Below are 17055 nucleotides of genomic sequence, written 5' to 3'. Positions count from 1 at the left end.
GTTGCTTCCCTCACCTGTGCTACTTTTTTTGTTTACCAATCCAACCCATATTGGCCAAAAAATTATAATAAATAACACTTGCGTCACTTTGTTGATGAGCAAATGCTTGGTACCTGTGCCTACAAAATACGAGACAGCAGTATATGGCTTTTTCTTGTTCAAAAGCCATGCTGCACAGCATTGAGGATGCTGAACAATGTGGAGGGAACCGTTGGATTGCAAAAGCGTGACTTATTAGCTTTGCAATGCTTGTTTTATTATCCTTTGGCATTTGAAAGGGAAATACGTGGGCTGGCTGAATTAACAACCCATGTCTTAATTCCTTACACTTGGAAAAGGCTTTTAGAACAATCATACAACAAAGGCTTTAGACCAGTCACTTTTTGCACACTCCATAATGCCCAAAATTTCCAGATTGTTTAATCAAATTCTGTCCTTAACACCTTCCAGCTTTGGAATGATTTAAGTGATTTATGGCCCTGCTCTTTAACTTCTTATTTACAATTGTTCATTCTAAGTTGCTCTTTAACTCCTGACATGTCTGTGCCCAATGAGACCACCATTTTTGATTCCCTTACGAAGAGGGATCTGAGATTTAATATAGCAGTTTTCATTGCAACACTGTCCTTTCTGTATTCCCCCAATGTGCACAAATTAGTTCATTTATATTTGCTAACATGGGGTGTTGGCCAGAGGTTGCAGAATTAGTCACATTTTTGCACTCTAGGAGTGCATTTGCATTATTTGATACCCTGGACTTCGAGCTTGTCAAAATTTTCTTGATCAGATTCTATACTGGTGTACAGACCACAGAGAAGTTTGGCAGGTCCAGAGCCCACTGAAAAGTCTGGCAGCTCCCAACAGCCTGGTGGCCCGACCGGCATGAGGCTCATGAAGAAAGACATCATTGCTCGCTTACTACTGTGTCGAGGCTGAAGACTATTTCCTGAAACGGCCAGGGGACGGGACTGGGCAGCAGTCCTTGCCAGGAGAGAAACGCAGGCTACAACGCTGTCACCCTTGACCCTGCTTCTTGCAGGCAGCCATGTTGCCATATCCACCCTGACCTACTGATTCCAAAGCAACATGGCTGAAGCGGACGTCTGACCAGCTGGGTACACAGGAAAGCAGCAGTTGCTGAAGCTGTTTCAGCCACCCATTCAAGGTCTAAAAGGTCATCTAAAAAATGGCCATATGCAATCATAGAGGAGGGGGAAGTGAATAGCATTTAGTTTGGGTGTGGGCGGTCAAGAGCTTCAGTTAGCAATGTAGGCTCGCCTGCTGCCATATTGAATCTGTTTAAAGTGTTTTTTGATTTGTTTTCCAAACATGTTGTCTGTCAAAGCTTGCATCTTCCTGCTAAAAGGATGTACTTTACCAGCCATACCCACACAATGCAGCAACACTTCCTAGCTGGCCGAAACTGTCACAGGCTGATTTCATCGAAGCATCAAAGCAAAGGAGGCCTGCTCACCTTTCTTTATAACAGATTTTGCCTATACCCTGTAGTCCTTATGCAATTTCTCTGAGAAGGGGGTGATGTTGTATCATAAGTGCCTGTCAGAACGAGCAATGAAAGATGAAGAATTGGCTACTTTTATGACAGTGGCTGCGAAGACACTGATTTTCTGAACTATAATGCCCCTTTATTGTCACAGCTCAAGGAAGCGGAGATAAAAATCGGCCTTCTTTCGATTGGCCAAACGGGTGTCTGGGACTTGTTGGCTACTTCCAGGCTGGATACATATGCAAAGGCAGAAGTAGGATTATATATGTGAGCATAACTGATTGAGGGTAGGGATTGCTGCAACTGCTCTCCTGGATTTTTCTTTAAAATCAGAAGCAGGGTATCTTGGTATAGCACACTGGTAACCTTTGAGGTGCAATTTCGATAAGGACATGGAAGAAACTAATGTCATCAGGTAGATAAGCTCTTTCATTGGGCTCGAGTCCGACATTATCTGGCACAACAGATGCATTCCAATCTGCTTGCTTGGAAAATGAATATCTGGCTGATCTCAGCGTTATTATTGTGGCACTCCAATTATTCCATAGCATCGTCACCATTACTGATGTCATGAGCATCTTCCTGGCTTTGAGAGGCCAGTGGCTGTTAAGGGACAGGAGCTGCAGGGAAGGCATGCTAAGACTGTCCTTTTTTTTTTTAAAGGGGGCTGGGGATTGAACCGGGAAGCTGACTAATGGTGGCTGAGGTTGTTGAGATAACTGTAGCAGAGATGCATCTAAGGCAGCATGTTATTTTAAAGACACTGGATTGAGTGCACGTTCACCGTTTATTTCTTGGCGCTAATTGAGCAAGTCAGAATCCATACAATTAGTGTGCAAAGAGCCAGACCTTTATGAGACATCTTGAAGTAAGCAGGCAGTTTCTTCACGCAGCAGGGCTGGAACCATGTTTTGGGGCACAGATTGAGAAACTAAAGCTCCCTGCTACACGTTAGTAAACTTTAGCATAATCAAATCAGAAGGTGGGCAGATGAAGCGCGTAAACTGCAGGCGGGAACATACTTCACCACTCTTTTAGTGATGTAAGTTGGAGCTAATCTGAGGTGGGAAATGTGTTAATCGCTGCCACCACGTCACCTCCTCTTTTCGAGTTAGGCCGGTCACACTTCTAGATGTAAATGCCCGCTGGAATACTGGCCAAGACTTCAGGTACTGATGTGTGAGTCTTGCATACCGGAAATGGTGAGCAAAGTTCTGAATCACGTCCTGTAAACAGATGAACAGGAATCTGAATCATGGGAGGGGTTCGAGGCATATCATACCCCTTGTCACAGCCGTGCTGCAAGGAGAATAGAGAATGACAATAATGCAAATGCTTTCTGCATTCATGATCTGCTTGAGGACTACCCTCGTCAGTGTCATCAGGTGCCTAATATTTTATTTTTAGTTTATAAAATGCAGTTTCTTCTTGGCCACCTTCATGGATGAAGAAAATATTAATCTTATTAGTTCATACTTTTCAGTAATGTCATCACACTATTCCTCTTCCTGAGGTGAAGTCCCATGAAACAAAATGTCCAGAAGCTGCTAAATTATGTTGGTAAGAGATATGCAAAGTGACAATACTCTGAAGGCTGTCAGCATGGAGGAATCGTTTAAAGGTGAAGATAAAGTCAAGGCAGCAGCACCCGAAAACTAAAGAGCCAATGAGACCGCAATTGATGATATTATAACGACAATCTGGCAGCCAATGGTGAAGGAACCATGAGCACAGACACTAGTGGTGCTGCTGATGACAAAGGCAAAGCCAGAGTGGAAGACTATGAAATAGGTTTGCAGACACTTCCACTAACAAGGATATCACTGATTGGAGACATGTTTGAGTCAATTGAAGATGTGATCAACTTAACAGAGGGTGACATTGTTGTGCCAGGAACTAATGCACAGGCCAGTGGTGATTTTGATTGTGAAGGGAGCAGAAGGTTTTGAGGACTTCTTAGCAGGCAAGGCAAATGTAACCAATTTCATTAAATGACGGACTGGAATGAGTGACTGAGTTGCGGTTGAGCAGTAGCAACAAGGGATGGAGTGAAGTAACAGAAGCCACTTTGGAAGTCCTATGGAAAGGGACTAATCCGGGGTCCGAGCCTCTGTAGCAGGCTCAGGTGGTCATTTAGCCATTTTCTTAGTCTTGCAAACAAGAGTGATTTAGAGCACAGAAAATTACAGTTTTTCTTTTTAAGTGCAAAGGAGGAGGAAGCAGATTGTTTTTGCAAGGAGAGCAATTGTCACGTGTCTCTTCTGGTCCTGAAGTCTCTTCACTGAAAAGGAGTCAGAATACTTCTTGGGGTCACCATAGCCCAGGTGGAAACAGTATATACAGAAAGTATGGACATTATCGACACATATATTTTTCTTGTAGTAGTTTCTATCAACCTAAAGATAGTTTCTGATAACCAAAATTGAAAGAAGCGAGGCAAAACCTTTCCTCAATGCAAGCAAGATTGATACAATTTGAGAAAGGAAATTAGGCTAGATAAATATCCAAAGAAGAGGTACTGACAGTTCAACCCTAGCATCTCAACCTTACTGGCAGGAGTTTGAATCACACAGTGATGTTGACGGACTGCAACAAATATACTGCTGCTTTAATGTTGAGCGTATAAGTCCTCAGCTAGGTACACAAAGACTACTGGGGGGGTTCTAGTCTGGTAGCCAATAATTCAAACATGCAAATCTATGAAATATTAAATACTGGAGGAACGATTTACACTAACACAAACATTACCCATAGCATGTACTATCTCTAACCTCGTATCTATCAGAGAACCTAAAACAGCAACATTAACACCAACCCTAAAAATGGGAGCAAAACTTACCTGAACACTCACCTATGGTTTTCAGAGCAAATATTTTTTTTAGCCCTGAAATTTTTGTTCCCCACCTAGAATCAAATGCTAAACAATGCCCAAGGCATCAATGTTTATTTTACTATCAACATCCATCTGCAATTTAGCTCTGCTTTCAACACTGGGCATTTTCTACTGAGTCAACAAGCAAAGACTACCAAATTCTTATACACACGCAGGCGAAATGTGAATCCCTTAATTATATTAAACTAAAGGTAGTCTGCAAATCAAGTGAAAGGAAATCTTTTGAAGAAAAATATTTTGCTGGAAGAGAATTTAGTTGCTTAACTGACCCTCACAATGCTTTATCCATCAGTTACCAAAATAAGCCCTATAGACAAAAGAAAAGCAAATGTTATTATAAATCGGGGAGATTTATTTAACAGTCTGTACAATAAAGTCACTTTTTGTTTTACAAAACAATTTAATTTTTTTAATAAATGATAAAGTGAAAAGCAGCTTATGAAACAGATGTAAACTCCCCAAAATTCACATTTCAACAAATTCACCCTTTTAATAAATAAGATGCAGCCATTGGCTGAACAGTGCGGGACTCATGAGGGGAGCAGAGAAGATTAAGTGCCAAGAAACAGGGGAGCGGTACCAAAAGAAAGGAGGGAGAGGTAGTGCGCATTGGGGTCCACCTCCCAAACTGGACAAATCAGGAGAATAATCTGCAGGCACCAATCGAGACACTACTAGTACTTGTGTTTTTTGCCTCCCAGTGAAAGCAAGGACTCCAATTCTCTACCAAACTAGAGAGATTGCTTTTCACCTATTGGAAGCTGAATGGTATCTCAACAGCCCCGTCCTTCTCAAAGAAACTGTACTTCTACCCAAAGAAGGTTAAAAAATGGGGCAGTTAAGTACCTGGACTTAGAAAGTGCAGAAACAAATCAATAAAGACCACACCACCCACTTCGATAGGAAAGTAGGGCTATTTTACCTCTGATACAAACCACAGATTAATCTAGTGTGAGAGGAACAGATCACAGCGTGATAATTATATGCTCTTAATGCTTGTGTGCGAGGAAAGATGAAGTTCTATAGCTTCACCATTGAAGAATGTTCAGCATGCACTTTTCAAAAACACCCCTTTCCAGGTCAGGAGATGCCTACAATTGGAGTAAAATGTTTAAAAAAGGTTGACCTCACTAAATGCCTTTTACCACCTGCCTGCCTCTTCAGTACACCAACAACCACTTTGAAAAAGTTCTTCTTGAAGACCAAAAGGGAAAACTTGGCCAGGCTGAACACATTGAAGGCAAGGGTGGTGGCTGGGTAACAGGTCTCCACTGGCCACCCTTGCTATTCAGTGGCACACTACAACAACAATGTAACAGAAAGCAATACTGACGGCCCAACTGGAGTTTTTAGGGCCTAAATGGCTTTGCCTGTTTAATGTAAACATGCTAAGCTGTTCTTACATCCATATCTGAGATATTCGTTCAAAACTGGTGGAAGCCAAGTGGGAAGACTGGCAATCTGATTCAGATAAAAGTAGCAGATGAGGTTTGATTATAAATGCAGATTATTACTAAGGACTACCTTACCTGGAGAAGTCTCAACCAAATATGAACCAGTACAGAATGCCTATATCTTACAACTTTTCCAGCAGATGTATTAAGCGAAGATATTCAATAAAGACAATATCTTAAAAGGTCCAGAATGAAAAGCTTCAAGGCAGTAACATCATTCTCCAGACTAAAGGTTTGCTCCTAAGAAAGGATTAATCGTGCTCCTTCATGAAACTCTTAAATAAACTGAAATTACCTGTGCACCCATGCCACAGAGAACCTGACAACTGGGAAGATTAAATCACAGAAAATAACTGAAAACAGATGAATTTTGCACTTTAATCTCCTGGGCAGATTGTGCCACAAACTGCTGGAAATGGCAGATTAGACCGATAAAGTGTTGAACAGACATGGGCAGCAGGGTGGTGCCCCAGAACACGCTGGGAAGGTTACATTTCTACGCATACTATAGCCTATGGAAGCTTGCGTTTGGGTGCTAGGATTTTTTGAGTGAGGCACACATGTACTCTGGGATAGGATGAAGTGCTTTAGACCTGAGATGAGGAGGGGATGCTTGAAGTTCCAATGTGAGCAAAGAATATGATGGGTCATTCTGTGAGGAAAGTCTAGTGTTACTTATGTGAAGATGAATGCCCAAGTTCTCTGTCCGAGCATTAAACACTTGTGATCACTTTGTGAAGCTTGGAAAAATTAGCTTCTACGACATGAGGCAGACTAGAATTGTTTATGGGAAAGCAAAGAATCCTTGAAAAAGTAATGCTTAGGCTAGCCTTTTGGACAAAGTAATGTTCACAACCTGAATATAAGAAGGGTGAGGGAGGCGAGAAGGAAAAGGGTAAGAATGTTTGTACGCCTGTGTGCTTTGTTGGTGAGAATACTTGAACTACATGCATGAAGGTTTCCCCTGGGAGAATATGAAAGATTAGCGTTACGTATGGAAGGTTAGGGTTATATATTTGAGATTTGAATGCAGTGCCATGTTCTGTGTGACAGTGAGAAACCCAAAATTGGGCTGTGTGACACCTCTTCACTACCAGGATTGTCTTACTCTCCCACAAATGAGACAATTGGGTTCTTCAGTCATGAAGAGGTGGTTCGGTGCCAAAGTTCATGATCTTTCTGCAATGAAACTTAGACTCTTGGAGTGACAGCAATAAAGAGAAAAGAAAGGCTAGCTAAGTCAAGATGAACAATGAGGTAATGACACTCTCCAAAAGACCCGAAGTTGGAACATACTGAGAAACTGAGGATAATTCTAAAACGTCGAAGGGTAGTGCACCATCAGTCCAATAACAACTACTTTAAGCAAGAAAAGCACTACACACTTCTGAGGAAACCCAAGTTCTCAAAACAGATATGCAGCCCAGAGCACAATTTGCCTCATGTGTGCACCCATGACTGTTTCAGAGTCTCCTGTTCTGCTAGGACGACCCTTTGGAGTGGGTCATCCTATAGCACCCCATTTATCTTGCGCGTAGGCTAGCCTAACATGCCCGCTACCTCAGTTGTGCAAAATTCTTCTATCTTGAGGTGGAAAGGTATTCTTTGCTCTAGGACTGTGGGATAATGCTTCTGTGATTGTCTCAGGGCAACGGAGTTCCATGTTCCTCTGGGTTAAAGTTACTCGGGCCCCCCTTTTGCAACAGGCATTCACCATACTAGGCTTCCATTTGCCTCAATTGCGTAATAGCAGTTTATTCTACCTCTGATATGTATTAGAACAGAATTTGTTTTGATCCAGGTATAATGCAGCCCAGATTTTTTAACTCCATCACAAGTGCAATATTCCGTTTAGTTTTGTCTATTTGGTGTGCAGTATCCCAGTGATCTCCTCTGTAGCTGTGGCAACAGAGATGCTGTGAGCAGTAATGACTCCAGATGAAGGTCTTTCAAATCATCGCTTAGAAATTCAGACAACAGCAGGTCCCTCAGTACTCATCCAACTGTATTGTGCTCAAGGTAAAAAAAACATAAAGTGCTGAAAAAAAAGTTGGACTGAAAATCTTCAACTAAAAACCACACAGCCTGGCACAGACCCATACAATACTACCAGACTTAAGCATATCCCAAAATGTAAACCCTGATCCACATAAAATCACTTAGGGTTACAAAGTAGTCTACACCAGCACGGAGGTCTAGGCAGCTTTGTCGCCGGGAGTTATTTTATATCTGTGTGTATGTACATAAACACACACACACACGTGTAAACATACACACAACACACTCGCTGAAAAAATACACTCAAACTGCGCACCCCCATATTCAGACATGATGTGCAAACAATATAGACACAATCACTGCACCCCTATGCAGACACAATCCATGCCACTATGCACAGATACATTTGTGCACAAAGTGTTTTCTTAAATGTGTAGCAAAATCTCACACTTATTAAGGCAATAATGGCTGTGTACGGCATACAACCATAAACCCAACCAGTCCCTTCCACATACACATACATTCCTCTACACATGAATTCCATACACTCCCTAACCATGTGCACAAAGCACTACCCTCAATACATGTTACTATACATGTACACAAGCTCCACATTAAACAGACACAGGAGATCTCTGATAAATTGCCACCACACACATCCCTTCACATGAAGCGAACATGCAGCACAACAACAGGAACATAGCCTGTTCTCAGCTGGTAAAAAATAAAATAAACATTAGGAGAAAGACCAGGCCCAAGAGCAAATTATCATCACTGTGTCCTCCAGTCCCCTTTCACCCATGTCCCTTTTCACCAAAGTCCACCCTGCTCCCAGGGTGAAGCATTTGGGTGGATGTTATCCTTGGTGCCCAACACATTACTCCTGTTGTGTATTGAAGCCAGAACTTACATAGTTCCTTCAGCAAAGCACTTCCAGATAGTGTCATCCCAGTCATCTTTCCAGGTACACAGGGACAGAGACTGCTCAGACAAACATTATGGAAGAGGGCATCTAGTGTTCAGTCACAAGGGATTTTCTGTTGTTTCTCTGTACACAAGCACACGTCTTTGGCCTCTGCTCGATTTGCAGGAAGAATAATACTAACTCCCCCCCATTAGTGGACACATTCTTGGCATCAAGAATCCAAAGCAATTAATGGTTAGTTCTTTTGGCGGGCTCCTCCGCTCCCTCAATTGTGCAAATATATCCCCGCCACTAATCCAACATCCACAACGGAAAGGCCTTAAAATGCTGAACGACACATTCCTGCTTAAGAGCTTTGCTCCTCTACATCCCCCTGATAAAATTCAAAGCGACCAAGTGGTTGTAAATCGTGCGTTATGAGCTCAGTTCATGGTCTCAGCAGACTGAAATCTGTGCTTCAATCGGATGTCTTCGCCAACAATCGCAGTCTCCTTCAGTCACCCGTTGGTCCCCCAAGTCAGTCTAGTTCTGGGAGACATTATAGTAAAGTGTTTCCACCCCATTTTGTTCCTACAACTTCCAGTTTTTCATCAATCACTCCAAGTGGACCAGTAATCCATAGAGCACAACAGCCCCCTTCTCCTTGGTGACCCAGTCAAGTTCACTGCTGCTGAAACGTGGGTCCACAGGCTCTGTGGCACTGACAGTCTGAGGCCCCACCTTGTAGGAACCTGGCTTCACACATACTTGAAGGGCCACCTGCGCCATGTGCTGCCGGTGAGATTTTGGGTCCTTGAAGCTGTTGAGTAGAAAGGGCAGAATTAGTCACCTTATATAGGAACAAAATTAACTTTAAAATGAATCTGTTAAAATGAACCCATAGCCTCAGTTCCATTAACAATCTGTGAACAGAACCATAAACTGTTTCTTCTGGTACAGCTTTGTATGTATGGTACCAGGCAAGCCAACGTGCATCGTACACAGGCATGCCTCTTTTCCCTCTATTGTTAAGTACCCATTGCAAGGTTCCTCCTTACAAAACAAACCAACTGCTGCTTTTTTTTGTTTGATGACTGCGGGCCAGTGGAAAGCAAAGAATGGATTCCATCAAGGCAAAAAACACAAATGCACTGGAAATTAACAACTTGGGAATAAACACGCGGCGAATCCTGACCACTAGGCCTCATGAAACAGTCATATGGTTATAATGCACATTAGATCTGAAGCTGTCTGATGTGCAAGGGAGAAATTACTGTGCAATAAACCTTTCAAGAAAGAAGCATCAAGATGAATGTAAAGGCACTGAACATTAGTCTGGTGATAAACAGGTGGACACAGATGCATTATGCTCTTCAAAAGTAACTTGACAACCTGCCCTGATCAGTTGGGTCCAAGGGCTGTGAAGTAGGTCTTTTGTGTGTCACCTAGAAGCAGATTCAGCATGATGTCTAGAGAGGTTTACACCAAGCAAGTGAGAAGACTGATATTCTTTGTGAAGGCCCAATCACAGATCTATAGTCGCTTGGTAGCTTACACATGGACTGTGTTCTAATGGGGGACTTCCAAGCAGCCACCAGGTTCCGAGCCGAGAGACCTAGAGAGAAGCATAGGCCAGCTGAGCATGATAGGGAGGGGGTGCAAGTCTCTCTCCTCTAGTGTAAAAGTTGCAATTCGGGAGACAAAATATCTTGTTTCTAAAGAAAGTGACTAGTTTCTAAAGAAAGTGACTAGTTTCTAAAGGAAGTGACTAGTTTCTAAAGGAAGTGACTAGTTTCTAAAGGAAGTGACTAGTTTCTAAAGGAAGTGACTAGTTTCTAAAGGAAGTGACTAGTTTCTAAAGGAAGTGACTAGTTTCTGAGAAACAGAAAGTGAGCCCAGGCAGGAATCACCACAAAACTGACAACGGAATAGACCCTTGCCTTTAGGGAGCTCAGATTAAACAGGGTTGGGAAGACAAAAACTGTCCTCTTTAATCCAACATCAACCCAGGGTCCGTGACAGCTTTTTCCCTTGGAGGCATCTTCAGGTGGGATATGGTCATCAAAGTCAGGCAAGCTGGAATGAAGATGAAGTGAGATGTTGAGTTACTGGCAGTGCATACTTGGAGTCGGAGGTTGCTAGTGGGGTATGCCTGGACTTTTTTTTTTATTATTCGGGACTGGCATTTATTTTTCTCACCCCTCTGGCTGAGAGCAAGAGAGGGAAAACAAAGGACAAGAAGGCTAGGGAGTCCTCCAAATCCCTCAAATACAAAAAAGGCAAACACGTGGCACTGTAGAGACCGCCCTCAGATCACTACTGGACTGGAAAAAAGACAGAAGACCTGCCCTGCTGCGAACTGGACCCAACAAAGAGAGACTGCACCAAAGACTGGACAGCAACTGCTGCACCTGAGGGAACTGAAAAGAGTACTGTGCCAGTTGTGTCCACTTGTGGAAATGCACTGTTTGTGTGCCAGGTGTGACTCTGAGGGCTAGTTGGCTAGCCTCCTGTTAAGCTTCAGGACCCCCAAAAGATAAGGAAACCTGCCCCCCTCGAGAACAGAACACCTGACCCTCACTTGACGCTGAAGTGCCTGCTGGGAGACTGAGTCTTGACTCTCCAGAGGTGTCTTCAAGTCCTCAGTACCCGTAGCTGAATTGGACTCTGGTCCCCAGAAAGGAACGATCTGCTTAACCGGGAGACCAGTTGATCAGTGGCGAATAGACAAGCACTGGACTAAACTGCTGCATCATGGGAGATAGAGTCCTAAGATCGGAGACGACCCTTGAGGTTTATGGATACCAAGGTGGCACCAGGAAAACTCACGGCATCTCTTCAGCATCCTGTATTCCCAACATCAGGGCCACTTCTTTGCTGGCTGCGTTGAAGGAGAAAGTTCACTTGCACGTTGCAAGAGACCACAGAACAATGATAACCCTTACCATGTGAAAAGGGGGCTCAACGCTTGAAGGGACCATGTTGAAAGAGTACCCAATAGTTGAAAGAATGAAAGGAAGCGAACAAGCCCACTCCATTACCAAAAACAGTCCTGCCCAATCAAAAAGCCACGCCCCTCTGAGGAGGCAAAGGCAGTGGAAATAGGGCACGTCACACAAAAAACGGTGCACACCGTAGAACAGATGCGCATGAAGACCGCCTGTAACCACAGTGCGTACCAGTAAGTATAATAAGACCAGATCAACATGTGTCACGGCTAGAGGCCACATATGAGTAACAACAAAACATGTGCACCCCGCTTCCCAAAATGACCTACGAAGAGGACACATAAAATAGAACCTCAACCCAAGTGACTACAGCAGCAACAAGGGTTCCCCCAAGGCAAAGGAGGGGAAGAAGAGGCTGGAGGGAAGGTGGAAGGAACATGGGATCTGTATGTCAGAAGATCTGGGTGGAAGAGCAATGAGGCACGTAGCCTATCCACCCAAAATGAGAAAGGGTGAAGAGCCAATGCGGCAAAGCAGAGTGATATGCCCTGCCCCAGAGGTAGAGGAGCCAGAGCACCCCTCCAGAAGGCCACGGCCACCTGAAAGAAGGCCAGTGGACAGAACTCCACCTGAAAGGCCGTCGCAGAACGGGGCTGATGGGTGGGCGTTAAGGAATCTGCAGCTAGACTGTGTCTCTACCAGATAAACCGCTACCGAAGGTAAGTAACTCGTTCATCTGATAGAGACATCTAGCCGCAGAATCCTTAACTTAGAATAGATACCAAAGCCATACCCCATTGGAGGAGAATCTGCGACTGAAAATTCACCTAGTTCCAAAGAGAAAGAAGTTGTCAATAATATTGACCAAAACACGGTGGGGACAGCAAACGCCAGCACGGCTGAGACCAGACCCATGAGGCTCCGCAGGGAAGCCATAAAAAAGGGGAGGCAAAGACACCACAACCCTGCAAGGACAGACGAGACGTCAGACGTCCAGGCAGGAGGAAAAGAAGGAGATACACGGAACCAACATGGTGGAAGAATGTGTATAACTACTACAAAAAGAATTTCAAGTGAACACCAGATCCCACAGTTCCGCAAGAGACGCAGTCCCAAGAGAGGGACGAGACAGTAGGTCAGCGTCAGAGCGGACAGAGTATACATACAGAGGCTGCCAAGAAAGGAAGGTGTGATAACGTCACCATGCCTAGACAAAAAGATCTGTGGCAATAAGAAGAAGAAACCGGCATGAGGATGACATGATTCACACAAGGAGACGGTGAGTTTCATGAAAACCGCACCACACCTATGTAAGGGTCCTAAGACTGAAGCATCAGGAGTCAAACGCCAACTGTACCCAAAGGCACAAACGGCGAAGGAGATCCGGGAAAAATCCGGAAAGTGACACAGAGGTCATACGCTCATAAGAGAGAAGAAATGTGGGGTAAATACCCCCAATACCGAGCACATGAAACCCAGTGAACATGCTCATGCACTGAGGTAAAAGCTTAGGTAGGATATATATGTAGGATATATATATATATATATATATATATATATATATCCATATCCATATCCATATCCATATCCATCCAAAGGAACACTCCAAACTACTTCCAGCACACACGCCGGCGAAGGAGAACAGACCACTCGAATGAGGCAAGTTCTTGTTTATTTTACCAAGTTTCCAATATATATATATACTAGCAGCCCGCCCCAGCGTTGCCTGGGGCAGAAAGGGTCTGGGGGCAGCATTGTAAGCCTCTGTGCACCGCAATCTCCCCCCCCACCCCCTCCAACATTGCCCAGTCCGCATCCCTCCCGCCTCCCGCCTTCCGCCCCGACATTGGCTATACCGCCTCCCGCCTCCCGCTTTGAGCCCGCCGCCCCCCGCCCCGACATTGAGCATAGCGCCTACCGCCTCCCGCCTCGCGCCTCCCACCTCCCGCCTCGCGTCTCACGCCCGCCTCCCGCCTCCTGCCCCGGCTTTGTAAACCCCCCCCCCCCCAGGTCCCGACTTACCTCCCCGCCAGTGCTTAATTTGTAAAATATTAAGTGCAGGTGCTAAACTTTTCGTAGGAGGCCACACCCACTTCCACAGCTCCACCCACTTCTTCCACTGGCTCCACCCACTTACTATATTGGCTCCACATTCGTCCTCAACTGGTACCTCTGAAGACATGCGAGGCAGACAGGCATGCATCTGAACAGAAGGAGGCGGTGGAAGGGACAGTAGATATATTATTTGGGCATTCACAAGGAATATACATTCAATAGCCCTGGCCTTGTGTGCCCTATATGAAGGGATCCGGAGCCCGGCATGCTCAGACTCACTCAGCAGCACGCGCTCACCCTCATGCCCAGTCTCGCCTCGACGCCGGCTGTGGCGAGCCCTGATGCCAGCTGAGCGCACTGTGCACCGACCCCCGCACCTGGCCGCCCTTTAGTACCTGTTGAGATGGCCTCTTTATTGCCAGCAGTATTTATGAATCAGTGAATCTGCGAGACACACGGGGGTGGCGCTAACCTGGAACTCATCACAATCCCCTGCTTTTGTAAATACCAAATTCCATCATGCAGAAAAAGATTGTGGGGAAGTATGATGTTAGCCATTTACAACAAATCTGAGAATTTCCAAATAACTATCGCTCTGTTAGTACAAAAATTGTAATAGAGCTTCCATACCAGACTCAAGTGCTATACATGTATTCAGCCTGGTGAGATTCCATACCAAAGTCTGCAAATACATATTTACATATTGTGCCAAGTTCTCAATGGCTGATCCATTATCCTAAATAATGGACCTACCAGGTGGGGAAGAACCCATCAAGAGCATTTTGGGAACTGTATAAATACATAGGAAACATAATGGGGACAATGAGTATTCATAATCTGATGTTAAACCACATTCCTTCCACTAAGTGAGTTTATTAATTAATGGATGTGGTAATAGATGGCATAGTGTTACCATTCAGTTTTTTTTAACAGCATCCCTCATGTAACTGCCTTGGGATTTCACCCATAAAGTCTGACTTTTTCATAATGACAATAATTCCATCTTTGTCCGTATCACCTATGACATTGTTATCATTCTCCTGCAACTACATCTCTTGTGTAGATATTCTATTTATGGTGGCATTTACTCCCCTTAGACTGGGAAATTAGGGGTGGGGGAAAGTCACGGGATTTTACTTTGCTGAATTCAACAGTTACATCATGGGAGTGGGGTCAGGGCCTCACTCCTCAGCTCTCCTCGTCAACTCGGCCCTGCGCGAAAGGGAGATAGCTAGGGCTTCTTGGCGCCTGGCAGCTGTGACTGCTATCTACCAGCAGATCTTGTCTTTAAGGCCTCAACAAAAGTTAGTGACAACGTTCACATCTCCTTTTAAAGTGTTTTCACCCCTAATGAGTCACTGAAGTGTCAATACCTCCCCTGTGAGCCCCTCATCCCAGGTCTGTTGTGCAAGCAAGATGTCTGTCAGTCAGAGCGAAACTGCAGCGCCCAACTCCCACCCCCCTTGCCCCCTCGCCCCCTCCCACACACACACACACACACACACACACACACACACACACGGCCGCACTGTCAGTCAGGAGGTGCGAAAGGGCAGCCTGAGGCCAAGAAACCAAAGGGAAAGGAAACAAAAAACACACGCACTGGCAAAAACCAATAGGTTTCACCTAACTTAAAAGTGCTTAAATTCTAATCCTACCGTTACTCTTGGCGGGCCTGGGGATACAGTCGACACACACTGCCAGCTGAATTGAATACTGCCTTGTGTCTTTGCTTTCTAAGTACGTACGGTACTGCAATAGATTAGGCTGCGGGGGAGGACTGGAGGTGCTGGCCTGCAGTGATTATGCTTGTTCGTGGCAACTGGTGGAGGCAAAGTGAAAGAAATGTTCGCGCACAGCCCCTACCCCATCAGAACCTCCAGCCCGGCCCCTACTCTCCGCCCAAGGCACCCAAATACCCAGTGCGTCTCGGGCCGATTCCGAACTTCCGCTGCAGGCTGCCTGCTGGCTGCTGCATGCTAAGTCAAGTGACACTCTGCAGTATATCTGTAAAACACACTGCGTGGCTGCACCGAGTACAACAAAAAGGTACATTTTAGAAAACATCAACATGGGCGTGCACAGCAGATGCGTAGACCCGGCCGTCATAATTAAGTGCCGGCGCTACTCCCCTCACGCATACGTCCCGGCCGGCGCTACTTGCAAGGGACTACTTTATTTTTATTTGGAAATATTTTAAACAACGTTTATTTTTTACTTTTATGTCGCCTATGTCCTTCTGCTTGCCCTGAGGTTTTCTAAGATGGCTTGGGTGTTCAGATTGGTGGTGTAGTTTTCGAGTTTACCTTGCCTAAAGGTGCAAGTTCTCTCTTTATAATAGTAGTATAGAGATATATATATATATATATATATATATATATATATATATATATATATATTACCTACTGGCTATCGCCAGTAGGTATATATAGTTAGAATTATTTCTCTATGGGACTTTTGAAAATTCTATGTCTAATAACTTTGGCGTTTGTGGACGGAATCGGCTGAAATGTTCAGGAAAATGGCACATTTTGATTCTGAGCAGCCCCTGAAAATTTGGGGGGGTTTCGTCAAGGGGGGGCCGAGAAAAAAGGGGGGTCCCAAAACGCGTTTTTCCCATTCATTTTTCCATAGGGCGGTTGGACTCACTTTTAGCTCGAACGGCTGAATGGATTTGCACGAAACTTGGCAAAATTGTAGGGACTGTTAGCCCGATGTGCCTTTGCTAGGTCTCAATATATGTGCTCCAGTAGTTTTTGAGAAATTAACGTTCAAACCAAGATATATATCTGTAACAGCGCTCTGGGCAGCGATCCGGTCCGCTTACTTTTCGCTTATCGGAACTTTGCGCGCAGAAAGCTGATTGGCTCTCCGGTGTCTGTCAACATTCTAAACAGTCCGGAGCGGACGCCATCTTGTCTCTCGGTAGGATCGAGAGAGAAGAAGAGGTGGAAAACGAAAGGGGAATTTAATGAAAGGGGGCAAGGTATCCCCCTCTTGACCCCCTAGGAATGTTGTTGGGGTTATTAAAGGGTCCCGTGGGGAAAATAAAAAAAAAATGATTTTTCACGGTAGAAGCGCGGCCGCGAACTGGTAGCGAAACGGGAATTCGCCATTTTGAGCTTCGTTAATTAAATTACTAGTTATAAGTGGGTGCGGGAGACGTATCCTAATCCCCTATGTTTCCTGAGGGTGGCTGAGGAGGCTGATATATGTTGATACATCTCTTCCAGCGGCTGTGCGTGAGCTTTTTTTTTTTTTTTGCTGCGTGACAGTCCGGAGCGGCCGCCATCTTG

At 44.7% G+C, this 17055-nt stretch overlaps 1 protein-coding gene across 2 annotated transcripts in view; it reads right to left on the bottom strand.

Annotated features, from left to right (window-relative positions):
- Positions 1 to 4731: 4731 nt before the first annotated feature.
- Positions 4732 to 17055, bottom strand: part of NEURL4 (neuralized E3 ubiquitin protein ligase 4) — a 165120-nt gene continuing 152796 nt past the window's right edge. For both annotated transcript variants that reach the window (XM_086946091.1, XM_086946092.1), the window contains exon 29: positions 4732 to 9576. In XM_086946091.1, the coding sequence (XP_086802217.1) occupies positions 9372 to 9576 (205 nt within the window). In that variant the 3' untranslated portion in view covers positions 4732 to 9371. The remainder of the gene's footprint in view (positions 9577 to 17055) is intronic.

This window comes from Lissotriton vulgaris, chromosome 12, assembly GCF_964263255.1.
Source record: "Lissotriton vulgaris chromosome 12, aLisVul1.2, whole genome shotgun sequence".
In the NCBI taxonomy this organism is placed as follows: domain Eukaryota; kingdom Metazoa; phylum Chordata; class Amphibia; order Caudata; family Salamandridae; genus Lissotriton; species Lissotriton vulgaris.
Note: the sequence above shows the minus strand (reverse complement) of the source record. Positions and strands in the feature narration are given on the sequence as shown.